We start from the raw sequence: 14,860 nt of genomic DNA, 5'->3' as shown, positions 1-14,860 counted from the left end.
AAAAACAGAATTTCTAAAAGATGTACTGCTTCTGGGTGCTTGTGTACGAGTCCATTTCTGCATTGGCTATATTCAGTTCACAAGCAAAAAGATGTCAGACCAGCATAGTCATATGTTGCCACTAGTAATAAAAATTCTGCAGGCTAAATTAGGCCCTTAGTGACACACCTGTACCTTGAATGAGTTTGTACAGGCGTAACTGACGGGAACTTATTAAACATTTTCTTAATGCACTGGTTTTTGAAGCACAAATGCCTACCAAAAGATTTAATGGGGAGGGACGGACCTGAAACTACTTAATGTCTCAAGGGAGGAACTGTGTTAAGTATCACCCCTCACAATGTTTGAAGGTTTCAGAGTAGCAGCCGTGTTAGTCTGTATTCGCAAAAAGAAAAGGAGTACTTGTGGCACCTTAGAGACTAACACATTTATTTGAGCATAAGCTTTCGTGAGCTACAGCTCACTTCATCGGATGCTCATGTAGCTCACGAAAGCTCATGCTCAAATAAATTTGTTAGTCTCTAAGGTGCCACAAGTACTCTTTTTCTTTTTGCGAATGTTTGAAGCTGTTTCCCATTTTGATTGGCTAGGTATTGGATGGTTCCATTCAAAATGCTGCTCATTTGGCACCTTAAGAAGCTGTACTTGAATGGCCAAAACAATAATTTAACTGTCTTCTATGGACAAGGAAACCAGTCTTTGTCAGTGAGATTGTACAATGTTTAGGGCAGGGGCTCTCAAACTTCATAGCACCGCAACCCCCTTCTGACAACAAAAATTACTACACGATCCCACAAGGGGGGACCGAAGCCTGAGCCCATCCAAGCCCCATTGCCCGGTTGGGGGGGGAAGAAGGGCCCAAGCCCAAGCCCCACCTCCCCAGAAGGGCAGGGGGACAAAGCACAAGGACTTCAGTCCCGGGCAGGCAGCCTGTAACCTGATCCGTACCAGCCAGGGTTGAGGCAACCAGGCTTCAACTTTGCCCCCGGGCAATAGGGCTTGGGCTTCAGCCCCTAGCCCCAGCAAGTCTAATGCCAGGCCTGGCAACCCTATTAAAATGGGGTTGCCACCCACTTTGGGGTCCTGACCCATAGTTTGAGAACTGATGGTTTAGGGCAGTGGTTCTCAAACTTTTGTACTGGTGACCCCTTTCAAATAGCAAGCCTATGAGTGTGACGCCCCATATAAATTAAAAACACTTTTTAATATATTTAACACCATTATAAATGCTGGATGCAAAGCGGGGTTTGGGGTGGAGGCTGACAGCTTGTGACCCCCTACGTAATAACCTCACAACCCCCTGAGGGGTCCCAACCCCCAGTTTGAGAACACCTGGTTTAGGGTAATGAAACCCAGCCTCAGCTCTCCAACACTGGGCTATTTACAGATCTGCTTCTGCTCAGTCTCCCTCAGGAAGATTTTATTTTCCAGCTGTTTCCCCACCAGGAAAGGATTTTGCTGTAGGGGTTAGTGGCTACTACCTCTTCTCTGCAGGTCAGGTAGTCTGGGGGCATTTTTGCTGTGTTACAATCTCACCCTGGGGACACAGATTCGGGATGTGGGGGGGGGGGGAATTTTGCTGTGGGTTCATTTCTTTGAATGTGGTGACAGGATTAGAAGGGACCTTTCGGGTCATGAAGTCCAGGCCCCGCTCGCAACACTGTGGTGTGGTCCTGTTCATTAACCGAGCAAACTACCGGTAATTATTATGACTAAAGGCAGGCAAACGCACGACTGGGAGGCAGCTTGGGGCCCTCGCTCCTCTGACGGCCAGAAACCTCGTTCCCAGCGGGGTCCATTCATCCGCGGCCAGTTCCTAGCGATCCGTGCCTAGGCCGGCCCAGCACCCCCGCTCCTAGGGCTCGTCTCCCGCCAGGGGGCGAGCGGATTGCGCGCGAGCGACCTCCCCGGGCTGGGCGGGTTTGGGCCGGGGCTGTCTCCGCCGGCCCTGCCCGCCCCCTGGCTCCGCAAGCGGAAGCTCCCGCGCCCCGCCCCCGGTGTGGCGTGGTGGTGGGCGGGGGAAGGCGGCGACCCCTGCCCGCCCGGGTGCGCTGGCTGCGGGCGGGCTGCCTGCTCCGTACTCGTTGGCCGGGCAGCCGGCCCGGCTGCGCGCGGAGGAACCGGGGGCGCCGGCTGGGCTGCCGGGCGCCATGGGCTCGGGCTCGGGGCCGGGGCCGGGCTGGCTGGCGGCCGGGCTGCTGGTGAACCTGGTCGCCTCCATCTGCATCGTGTTCCTGAACAAGTGGCTCTACGTGCGGCTCGGCTTCCCCAACCTGAGCCTCACGCTGGTGCACTTCGCCGCCACCTGGCTCGGCCTCGGCCTGTGCCAGGCGCTGCGCGTCTTCGCCCCCAAGAGCCTGCGGCCCCGCCAGGTGCTGCCCCTGGCGCTCAGCTTCTGCGGCTTCGTGGTGTTCACCAACCTGTCCCTGCAGAGCAACACCATCGGCACCTACCAGCTGGCCAAGGCCATGACCACGCCGGCCATCGTGGCCATCCAGAGCCTCTTCTACGGCAAGAGCTTCCCCCTGCGCATCAAGCTGACCCTGGTGAGCGCCGGGCCCGTCCCCGCTGCCAGCCTCTCTGCCTTGGCCGGATCGGGGAGCCCCCAGGGGGAGACTGGGGGGGGCGGATCGGGGAGCCCCCGGCGCGGGGGGAGGCAGCTTCCTCTGTCTTTCCCCTCTTGCCCCTTGCCAAAGGGTTGTTTCCCCCTTTCCAGCCACGTTACCGCCTGTCCCTTTGGCGCTCGCTGTCTGAGTAAATCTGTTAGTTGAGTCACCAGGATGTCGCTGGTTCTGTGGCTCCTTGGGCAGAAGCGCTGGGTTAATGGGCATGTACCTTCTCTCTTGTGCTGGTGAGTGGGGTCGAGGTGCTGTTGCTTGTGTGGACTGCGGGGAAACCTCTGAAATAGGTAGTCATGAGCAAAACCGCAGCCCCATCATCAAATGCCGCCAGCCCATCTCTGGCTACTAGGGGCCTCCATGGAATCTCACCTCTTGTGGGTCAGTGTGATGGCCTTCACGTTACTTTGATACTTTTTCATACCATCAAGGGATTGTAGCAGTGTTATATGGGGCTTCTGTCCTGTTTGCCAGCGCCTGAGAGGCAGCATGGGAGACAGTGCAAGTCAATCTTTGTAAAATTCTCTAAAGATGAAATACGTGAAGTGTTATTACTTTAAAATACAATTTGTGTATAGCTCATGCCATGTCTTAATCACGGAATATAGCTTTACAATCTCTAGTTATAAAGCTTGAGTAACTCCAGATAAAAGGGTGACGTGTGTGCAGACCTTTCCAAAACATTGGGGGAGAACAAGTTTTGATCCATTGAGTTCCATCTGCAGCAAATGTAAATAATAGCCAACATTTTCTTTCCTTACAGATTCCCATAACTTTAGGTGTATTCCTAAATTCCTATTATGATGTGAAGTTTAACTTCCTTGGAATGGTGTTTGCTACACTTGGTGTTCTAGTTACATCCCTTTATCAAGTGGTTAGTAACTTGTTCTTTTCTATATGCATGTTTCATGACAAAAATAACGTTTTGACACCTTGTTTCAAATTTCAGAAAGTAATAGAGGCAGGCTAAGTGGTCTGGAAATAGTATGTCTTAAGTTAGTCATGGTCTGTAGTAGTAGGGAAGAGATTTCTGGTACTACACAGCTCTTTAGCAGAAAAGGGCATAACAAGATACAGTGGTTGGAAGCCGAAGCTCAGCTAATTCAGACTAGAATTTTAAGGCACACATTTGTAACAGTGAGTGTAATAACCATTGGCACAACTTACTTAGTAACATGGTAGAGTCTCTGTCACTTGAAGTCTTTAAATCAAAACTGGATAGCTTTCTAAAAGATATGCTATCGCTCAAAGAGAACTTATGGGCTTGAGGCAGGAATCACTAGGTGAGGTTCTATTGACTGTCATGCTAGGTGATGGTGATGCGCTTTTTTGGCATTAAAAATCTATGAAAAGAGGAGGAGAAACCAGCAAAGTTACTGTCATGGTGCAACATTACATGTGAGGCAGAACTGCTAGTTGGCCTATGGGTGAAATTCTGTCCTGTGCTTTCTTAGAAAGCCCTTAAATAGAATTTAGCATAATTACAGTTATATTTTAATTTAGAACAGAGATTATTTCAGTATAGTAAATTCTCTTATATAATGAATGCTGCATTACTGACAGTAAATGCTCTTTATTAAATGTTAGCTTTATTATAGTTAAGCGCAATAAAATATAAAATCAATGCCTTGAAAATAATTTGTCTAAGGATTTTCATTTATAACATTCATTTTACTAATCATAGATGCAAAGATAACAGTAGTTGTATTAAATTATACATGCTGAAAATCTCAGTTGTAATCAGTATCAAAATGAAGTTTAGTATATGTATAATTAAAGGAAGGAAAACCCTGGAATTATAAAAATGTTAATCATGCTTGTTAGCATATATATCAAAATGTCAACTAAGGTGGGGGCATAGGGAAAGTAACAGCAGTTAGAAGTAGATTTTATTTAAACATACTTTAAAGTTTTACTAGAATTTATTTCTTGTGAATGTCTGTCATAAGAATATATTACAGGGCTGTTGCATATTAAGGTACATTATGAACTTTTCAGTGGTTCTCAACCAGGGGTACGCAGAAGTCTTCCGGGGGTTCATCAACTCATTTAGATATTTGTCTAGTTTTACAACAGACTATATAAAAAACACTGACAAAGTCAGTACAAACTAAAATTTCACACAGACAATGACTTTATACTGCTCTATATACTGTACACTGAAATGTAAGTATAATATTTATATTCCAATTGATTTATAATTTTATGGTAAAAATGAGCAAGTAAGCATTTTTTCAGTAATAATGTGCTGTGACACTTCGGTATTTTATGCTTGATTTTGTAAGCAAGCACTTTTTAAGTGAGGTGAAACGTGGGGTATTGAAGACAAATCAGACTCCTGGACAGGTTGAGAGCCACTGGTTTAAAGAGTTGCCTAAAATATGCTGCTCAAATGTTGCATGCTTTCACACACATTTGTGGTAACTGCATGCAAGTAACTTGATGCAGTCAGCTATGACTTTAATAATTGTGCTCAGGCATCCCATAATAGTAGAAAGTTGAAAAGATAGGTAGTTTCTGTAATACTGCTTGCTCTTACTGGAAGAAGATACTGAGCCCTAGCAAGGCTACATCTAGAATTGGTGTGAGAATGAAAGGAGCCAGCTTTTTCCAAACCCCCCTATTTATCTCTCCTTCCTCAAGTGGCAGATCCTCTCATAGAGTATGTGAGGAGACAAAGAATAGAGAGAAGATGAAGGGAGGAAGATTCAAGCATTAGCCATCAGACATTGTGATGAAAAAGCTCTTTCAGCCAATTCTCTTCCTTCCTCATATGCCTGCATCCAGTGGCTTACCACTGTCTACTCAAAATGGGGGGGAAGACTAACACACATGCATCTGGTTAAAATATTTGGTGTTCAGTAAATGGAAGTGGAAAACGTAACAATCATGCTATTTATTATGTAGTGCCGGCCATGTGAGAGTCCCCCCTTGTTAGTAATCAAGTTGCTTTTATATGAGGACTTGATTTTCCTCATGTTTAACAACTTTATCTCTTGGTTTTAGTGGGTAGGAGCCAAGCAGCATGAGTTGCAGGTTAACTCTATGCAGTTGCTGTACTATCAGGCACCAATGTCCTCTGCCATGTTGTTGTGTATCGTACCCTTCTTTGAGCCAGTATTTGGAGAAGGGGGGATATTTGGACCCTGGACACTTTCTGCTGTGGTAAGATTTTATATTTTATTTTTTTAATTTAACACCAGTGATCTTATCACTTAATATAACAGCTTCACATACAGTCATTGACAGCGAATGTGATGGGGGCTGTGAGGAAAGAGAATCACTCCCTGCTCCCCTTAATTGTTTAAGCCCCACTATGTGAGAGAGGAGTATCTCTGTCAACATGTTTGTCTGTGGCCTGGTCTACGCTTAAGTCAAAATAGCTACAGCACTCAGGGGTGTGAAAATCCACACCCCAAGAGCTGTAGCTACACCATCCTAAACCCAGCATAAATGTAGCTAGATTGATGGGTGGCTGTTTCTCTCAACCTAGCTCTCAGGGAGGTGGAGTGACAGAAAAACCCCATTTGTAGGATGTGTCTATGCTACCGGGTTATGTCACTATAGTCCCTGTGGTGTAGAAGTGGCCTAAGAGTGTTCTCGCCTTATTCTTGTTTCTGGTTAGAGGTCATTTTAGTAACGGGGAAAAAAGTAGATATTGGCTCCCTCTAAAGTTCAGGAATAAGTAACTTTTTAAACAGTTTATTTAGGAAGCTTTAGTTGCCATGTGAATATTAGAAACACAACAATCATTACAACAGTGAGCTTTTGTTTAGAGACATGATACAGTAATATAGTCATCAGATTTCTCTCTTCTACAGGGTGTTACTTTCATAGTGAGCATCATTACAACATGTCATTTTTAATGATTTTATTAAATTAAGTAAAATCTCTGATTACACATATTTAACAAACCAGACCTCTATCAAATGTTAATATTTAAAAAAATTGACAGTTTCGCCCGTTATTTGCAGGTGAATGTGCTTTTTCTGAGTATTCAGTAAATGGTAACCAAATATCTAAGTGTCTATTTGTCCTCTGTGTGTTTTGCTGGGTACAAAACTGGTGCGTTAATATTTCCATGACAGCCTTCCATATTTTGTGAACCATTCCTCTAGAGTTGGACCATTTTTCTTTTCCCAACGAGAAGCTTGTCCTAGTTTTTTAAAGTACAATTATGTAAATGACCCTTGAGCCAGCAGTCACTCTCCACTGTGGGAAAGATACAAATGCTTTCACTGCTCTTGGACTTCACTTCTGGAGGAGGAGTGCTGGTAGTGGTTACCTTCTGCAGTCAGTAGCTGCTTCGTCCTGGGAGGGCTCTAATCTCCTTCTTCATCCTCATCTTCTTGATGTCCCTCAAGAGGATCAGGGCTCAAATATATATTCATTACATACTATTGTCTAAGGCGGGAGGTATCTTTAATTTAGAAAGTGCCAGTTACCCAGTTAGTGATATGTCACGTAATGATTGGTGCAAGATCTCCCTCTTAATGGTACTGATTAGTCACAACAAATGGGACAGATATCTCATAATTATTTCTGTAACCTTAACTAAGTTTTGCATCTAAAAGCTGTGATCTCTTAAATATGGTTATGGAACATCATTTTTGTGAGAGAGCAGTTGAGTATGGCTATTTCTCAGACTTAGCAAGTAAAGAGAAAGAAGATACGCATTTTGACGCACAATTCACCGTTTGAGACCATGTTCTGAACTTCTTAAATCATCAGTGTCTACGTTAAATTAGAACTCATGTTTGCCTTTTGTTTGCTCTCTTCTCTTGTGTGATACCTTATTGATTTGCATTTGACAGTAAAGAAACCTCATTAAACAATTTGGGGTATAACTAGAGATGGTCAGAAATATATGTTAGATTACTGACTGTGTCCATTAATCCACAGTTAATGGTGCTGCTGTCTGGTATAATAGCCTTTATGGTAAACTTGTCCATTTACTGGATCATTGGAAACACATCACCTGTCACGTATCCTTTTATTATTGGCCACTCCCATTGTTTTCAGATGAATGGCAGTATCCAGCCAAGTATATTTCACAATGAAAAAAGCCCATTGGACAAATAGGCTGGTAAATTTACCTGCTTTATTGTGAATGTTAAAACTGGAAAAGCACAATTGAGTTTCTCAGTGTTCTTTCTCTCAATATGTACAGACAGTTCTGGTTAATTTGGTAGTAAGAACTTTATGTCCATAAGAACAATATTAAAACATTTACACATGTTCTGGTGACTATATAGTAAATGCGTAGAGTGATTCCTGTTTGTATATCAAATATCAGTTAATTTGTAAAGCACTTTGTGTGAAAGGTGTTACATAAATGCAAGTTGTTAATTATAATTGCACAGATAAAATTGAAAAGTTGTGTGAATACAAATTGATGTCCATTTTGGGGATAGATAGTGAATCTATTAAGCATTCATATGTTTATTTTTAATATTTTGACTATTTGTTATGATCCTTAACAGAGATGTGTAGATATAATATGTTTGGACACTTCAAGTTCTGCATCACTTTGTTGGGAGGGTACCTGTTGTTTAAAGATCCACTGTCACTTAATCAAGTCCTTGGGATTTTGTGTACTTTGTTAGGCATTTTAGCTTATACCCATTTCAAACTCAGTGAGCAGGAAGGGAGTAAGAGTAAACTGGTTCAGCGTCCATGAATCAAGATATTCTGGAGATAATAATAAATAAACCTTCAAAGGGAAGGAAAACCGGTATTAGATATGCACTGATTGTAAAACGGGCAAAATAGCTGAAATAAAATTTGTATTAGTATTACCACCAGGATCATCATGCTGGAAAAAAAAATAAAATGAATCATTACATAAAACATATTTGCCATCTTAGTCCAGCCTATATTTAAATAGCAAAAAGAAAAGGAGTACTTGTGGCACCTCAGAGAAGTACTCCTTTTCTTTTTGCGGATACAGATTAACACGGCTGCTACTCTGAAACCTATTTAAATAGTAACATTTTAAAAAATGATCAAGTGGTCCAAATCAAATTAGAATGGAAATTCTATAGAAGTAATTACGACTTTCACACTGAAATAAAATGAGCTCATCTTGGTTAATGTTACAGTAAATGCTGAAGGAATTAATTTTGCCCTTTGTGATATCATGCCAGTGTTACTATTGTAAAAAATCTTGTTCGAAACACTTATATGCAAATATTCTGGTACATGACAGCACATGCTTCCTGTTTGGTAGATTAAAAGGCAACTTGCTTTTTTTGTTTTTTTTTTGTTGTTTTTTTTGGTGTTTTGTTTTTTTAAACTGTCAAACATAATTCTGATTCTGACATCTTGCTTACGTGTTTGGCATAACTACCTGAATAACTTTCAGTAGAAGGGCTCAGATAAAATTATTAGTGGAGTGGAGACTCGGGCAACTGATCTAACTAGTTATCAATTTGAACCAAAACCGAACACCCCAAACTTTGGGAAAGTTGGAAACTGGCTCTGAACTTTGCAGCTCAAGTTCATCTGTAGATCTACCAGGATATTTAGTAAGTCACTAGTGTTTTGGAAAACATTCTGTTTCTGCTTCATGATTTTCTTGTGTCAAAAATGGACTTTCACAAGACTTTTTGAACCTTTGTGGGCTTAGTAAAGCTACATAGCTTGCTTTAATTGCCAAATGAAAATGGTTTTGCAAATAAGAACGCAAACACCCACCTGTTTTGGGCAGCAGATAAACTATGCCAAGACTCGGTCCAAAGAAATCTTTAAGTTAAAAAATCTAAGTAGGTAGGATGTGGGAGTTGAACCTCCTGTTCTAATCCTTTCCCTAATGTGCGCCTGTAGTTCCCTCAAAAGGGCAAGGTGCATCCTATATTTGCATCCTATATCCTACCATTGTTACTGTTTGTATAGGGAAAGGCCAATGGGTTGCTGAAAAATTTAATTTCTGTCATGCCGCCCATAATATACTGGAAAGACAATCTCTTCAGGGGAATCTGCAGCAGGTGATGACCTTGGGATGGTCATAGGTTCCACTGTAAATTGCGGGTGCTTTGAAGATTACCTTGGGCCAGAGCTGTGCATAGTTTTTGGGCTATTTGGAAAGGCAGGTTTATGGGCCATATTGTAGAAAATTGAAAGTTACATCAATTTTCCTGCCTTCAGTAAACATGGTAGAAACATACGTTTGCCAGATTGGCAAGTGATTAGAATTTATTTGCATTACTGCACTGGCATTTTGTTGTTTTATCTTCATTTATTTATAGTTGCTTTAAAGAGGAAAATCATATGAACAGAAACGTGTTTAGGTTTTACAGCCACCAACATAAATGGTTGGGTGGGTAGTTCTTCTAAACTTTTTTTACAGATTAAATTATCAGAAACCTTAATGGTATGATAATGTGCAAGAAGCAATCTCAATCAAGTTATTTTTACAATGAGGCCTGTTTTCAGGCTTGTACGTTGTTCAGTTTTTGGAGTTTGGTTTTTAAAAACAATTTCTCTTGTGTAGCTTAAATTTACATCAGATTACTCTGTGTTGTTTCAGTATTCTAAACAGTTGACATCTTTACCAATGGTATCTGAGGCATTGTACAGGTTCAAGGAAAATTTCTTTTGTATACATTTTTATAAATCTATAATTTGTTAGAATTTAAAGACAAATATGGACTGCTGAGAAATATGTGCAGAACAGTGCAGTCTTTAGGTGCATATTCTTCAGTTCATGCACTGAGAAAAGAGTTTGCAATGATTTGTGCTGTGCACAAGCTCTTCTAAAATGTAAATACACCACGAGGACATTCTTAGGGTTAGAAATAAGATGCCTGAAAAGCCTGTGTGATGACAAAATCTGAGATGGGATTGATGTATATAATGAGAAAAGAACTGAATGAAAATGTTTGGTGGTGCAAATGATTTTCACCACAGCATCTGATCTTCAAAATGGCAAAAGAAAATTAAGTAAGTAATTCAAAAGCATTGGTGACTGAAAAGGCTACATCATAAATACTGTTGCTGGAAAATGTACAAGTTCTGTAGGTCACTGAAGTGACTGGATTTTTTTCATATAGTTAACAGTTCTACTTTGGGTTTTACCTAGTATGACTGATGAATAAAACAATTCTTGAACTTCTCTCTTGTCTGTCTTTGTCAAATGTTTCAAAATATTAAACAGGGAAGACTTGCGTAATCATGGGCTAAATAGATTCCTTGATACATAGTTAATTTAATTACATGACCTGTACTGTATGTACCTCTAGTTATTATTCTGTTTTTGAGAAGAGGTGTAGCTGGATTTTTTCTCATTGAATTGACTGCATTTTTAATGAAATGTCTGGGGCATCTATAATATAAGACAAGTACCACTTGTGGTTTTATAAACATATTATACATGCTCGAGGTCACACACTTCACTGCTTCTGTGGAGCAATCTCACTGCATTCAGAGGCTCCTTGAATCCATTCCCCTACCAAGACTTCGTGTGCCATTTTACCATCCCTCTGTATTTCAGGGACTCACTGCAACCCCACTCTTACATTAAGGGTTCTCTGTACTTTCTCCCCCTGTCCCCCTCACCATTAGCCTCTTCTCCCTCCATTCCCCTTTCTCCACATAAATGTCCCTTATTCTCCACTGCATGTCAGGGCTCTGGGCTCCCATGTCCCTCTCCTATCATTTCATTGTCCCACGTTCGTCCCACCCATGCTGGGGACTCTGTGTGCCCCTCATCCTCCCTGCCACCCTTCTATTATTTCTTTTCTCTCTTTCTCTCTGGGAGATAAATAATTCTGGGTGTCCACCTTTTGAACTGGAGTGGGAAGGTAGGCAGAGTTGAGATGGTGGACTTAATATACTGGAAGATGTTAATAGCAGCCATCAACAGATTCTTTGCTCTCTTGACAGTTGAAGGCCAACAAGCTGTAAGGAGCTCCATGTGTCCCCCACTTTTCCACCTTCTGGTTTTCACCAAAACCAGAAGAGTTCTGCCCACTGATGCCTAGATACAGCATTCCCTGAAATTTTGGAATTGACCGGCCACAGTGTTTAAAAGTTCTTGTGTTAGATCCAAACAAAGAACAATTGTTATGTCAAATGTGGGGCCTCATTTCATTCAGCCAATTATGGTTCTGACTTTGGATGAGTTACAGGAGGGAAGTGCCTCATTTTCCCCATCTGTAAAATGGAGATAATAAAGACCTGCTTTGTAAAACACTTTAAGATCTACTAATGAAAATTGTTGTGTAAGAGGTGGATATTAAGCACTTCTGTATCCAAATCAGATCAGGAAATACTACACTATTTTAGGATCCAGTCCTATTACCCTCACTCTCACAATCTCCTCTGAAGTCACTGGGCTACTCATAACTAAAACAAACAGGATTAGCTTTTAAATTGTAATTACAGGAGAGGGAAAGGCAGATACCAAAAAAAAAAAAAAAATCCCCAGAAAACACAGGTCTTTGTTCCTTTTTCTAAACTATTTGGATTTGGTGGATCTGGCATGTTTCCTCATTTGTGTGTGTGTGTGTATATATATGTGTGTGTGTGTATATATATTTATGAATGTTCTCTGTGCTCACAGAGAGCACACTTACAAATTAATGATCTTTCTGCCAAATACTTGTTCATTAGGAAAGTAACTGGTTCTAATGCATTAAAATGTTGTTTTAATACTTTATTCCGGCTAATTGCCTGTATTTAAGATTCAAAGTCATCTTGCTTTTCATTAACAGTAAACCAGAGAATTAGAATTTTTTTAAATACAAATGGTTCCTGTTGTGTGTGTTAATTTGTCAGCTTCAGTCTTTGGTGTTCCCTTGTGACAAAATTAAGCACCACAGCAAGCCTTGCTGTTGAGCTTGCTTATTGGCCCTCTGCCCATGACCTCAGCCCTCCATCTAGGTTGGTGGTAGTCCTTTTCCCTTTCAGAGTGCTGCAAAGACCAATGTCTCAATTGCTCTATCTTGAGGGCATGAAGACCCTGGCCTCCTTGAGTGTGGCCCATTTGCTCAGTCCCTTAAGAATGCCTGTTGGTAGAGGAACCCAAGCCCACCCACTCTGTGTGTTCCAGGCTAGGACCTTATATAAAATGGCTGTCATCAATCTCTCACCCTTTACTGTTGCCCTGGCTTGCTTCTTACTGTGCTTCACCTTTATACACAGATTATACAGACATTTTTTGTAGCAAATGGGAAACACCGAAATGACTTCGATAAAACCTCTGCGTGTTTGGCAGCATTTGTACTTGCTGATCTTGTAGGATTTGACAAACTATGGCAAGGGTTGGGAGCACTGTGTCGGAGGAGCTTTTCCTGCTGATGATAAACAGTTCCTTGTCAGCCTGCAGGCTGAAGGGATGTACTTTGCTGCTGTTCAGTGTATGAAAAGGGGGTTTGTTTTTGGAAGTCTACCTTCAAGACAGAGCTTCCATTCAGCAGGAATTTATCCTGCCTCTGTCTGCTCACGCTAAATGAATGCACAATGGTAGCACAAGGCCAAAGGAACACTGAGGCCTTATTCAGTCTGCCTGTAGTTTTATTAAATTTCTCTGAAATAGTTGTGGACAGGTAGATCACCCTTGATAAAAGGGTTTACTCTATAGGAAGGACAGGAAAAAAACATTTCTGTTTAACTAGGAAATATTTGTAAAACTCTAACGATAAAAATCACTGAGTGCATAGTAACTTACGGACAGCAGGAGCTGCAGAAATATTTAAAGCATACTGAAGTACAACTTAGTTCTAACCAAGAACTTGTTGAGCACATTTGTTCTCATAAAACCTACTGGCAATAAACCCTCTCCACCCAACATCTGTCTTTTAACTGTGCTGTGTCTGTTTATGCGCTTGGGTTGTAAATGATCAGGGATTTTGTTCGTGATGAATATGTTCTAAAGTACTGTGTACAGCTATGGTACTGTCCAATTAGTAGTAGTAATTTTTGACAACGGTATAGACAGGTGCTAGTGAAGTTTGTCAGCATGTTTGGGAGGACAGAAAGGAGGCAAGCTAAGGCTCTCATTTTAAGCACTGAAAGGAGGGGGCCTTTTAATTCTGTGTTGTTCAAGTCAAATTTAGGATTGCATTACTGACGTTAAAACAGAACCTAACTAGGCAGGAGGCTGAAATTCATTTCTGGTTTTGAGGGTCAACTTAATTGTTCTTCAGCAGATTGACTGCCTATGTTGGCAAAAACTAGGATAATGCAGAGTTAAGGAAGATGAATACGGCTGAATCAGTACCTCTGAGAGCTGTGAATGTTTGTCTCTGTGTGTTCCTATCCCCCCTTCGCAGTGTGGGAGAGTTTCTAGTATGTCAAAAAGAAAAGGACGACTTATGGCACCTTAGAGACTAACCAATTTATTTGAGCATAAGCTTTCGTGAGGTACAACTCACTTCATCGGATGCATTCAGTGGAAAATACAGTGGGGAGATTTATATACACAGAGAACATGAAACAATGGGTGTTACCATACACACTGAAACGAGAGTGATCAGGTAAGGGTGAGCTATTACCAGCAGGAGGGGGGGGGGCACCTTTTGTAGTGATAATCAAGGTGGGCCATTTCCAGCAGTTGACAAGAACATCTGAGGAGCAGTGGGGGGTGGAGGGGGGGGAATAAACATGGGAAAATAGTTCTACCCTGTGCAATGACCCATCCACTCCCAGTCTCCATCCAAGCCTGCTACTCTGAAATCTGATATCAGACATGCCTGTTCTCCACTTCTCACCCCAGTATCAGCAGTGTGTTCTCTGCTCCAAGCATGCCTGTTCTAAGATCCCTACTCAGAGGGGCAGGGCTCAGATGCGATAGGCTTAGACACCCCCGCCCGCCCGCCATAGAGGGACAAGGCACCCCAGATCCATAAGGAGGTAGAGGCTGAGACTCAGAGCTCATGGTTTGGCAAGCCCCGCCCCCCAAACCTGACTCTCATATGGATGCGGGGAGTGAGGCTAAGACATTCCTGGGGGGCAAGACAAGATCCCAACTTACATACTGGGTAAGAAGAGGGCACCCAGACCCCCCCAAGGCAAGCGCCCCCAAAACCTGGCTCACATGAAGGGCCCATGGAAGTGGGTCAGGCCCCACTGATGGGCAGGGGCCCCCAGATCCTAGAAAAGAGACACAGAGGAATAGGGAGTGGGGTTCAGAGACCCTCCAGAGAGGCAGCTCACATGAGGGTTAGGAAAGGGGCCCAGACTTTCCCAGATCCTGGCACACATGCAGAAAGGGAGAATATGGGGCTGATAGGTGCCCCTGC

The 14,860-nt window shown here is 42.3% G+C and overlaps 1 protein-coding gene across 3 annotated transcripts in view; it reads left to right on the top strand.

Moving 5' to 3' along the window:
- The first annotated feature begins 1,992 nt into the window (after nt 1-1,992).
- The window catches only part of LOC125630218 (solute carrier family 35 member E3), a 78,944-nt gene continuing 66,076 nt past the window's right edge, over nt 1,993-14,860 (top strand). The window contains exons 1-5 of one of the 3 annotated variants that reach the window (XM_048835862.2): nt 1,995-2,546; nt 3,382-3,492; nt 5,625-5,783; nt 7,521-7,603; nt 8,112-10,731. In XM_048835862.2, the coding sequence (XP_048691819.1) occupies nt 2,151-2,546; nt 3,382-3,492; nt 5,625-5,783; nt 7,521-7,603; nt 8,112-8,298 (936 nt within the window). In that variant the 5' untranslated portion in view covers nt 1,995-2,150 and the 3' untranslated portion in view covers nt 8,299-10,731. Of the gene's footprint in view, nt 2,547-3,381; nt 3,493-5,624; nt 5,784-7,520; nt 7,604-8,111; nt 10,732-14,860 lie in introns of those variants that run through there. The other 2 variants (XM_075124368.1, XM_075124369.1) reach the window with 2 other exon arrangements.

Source organism: Caretta caretta, chromosome 1 (genome assembly GCF_965140235.1).
Source record: "Caretta caretta isolate rCarCar2 chromosome 1, rCarCar1.hap1, whole genome shotgun sequence".
Lineage (NCBI taxonomy): Eukaryota > Metazoa > Chordata > Testudines > Cheloniidae > Caretta > Caretta caretta.
The sequence above is the reverse complement of the archived record's forward strand: the minus strand, read 5'-3'. Positions and strand labels throughout refer to the sequence as shown.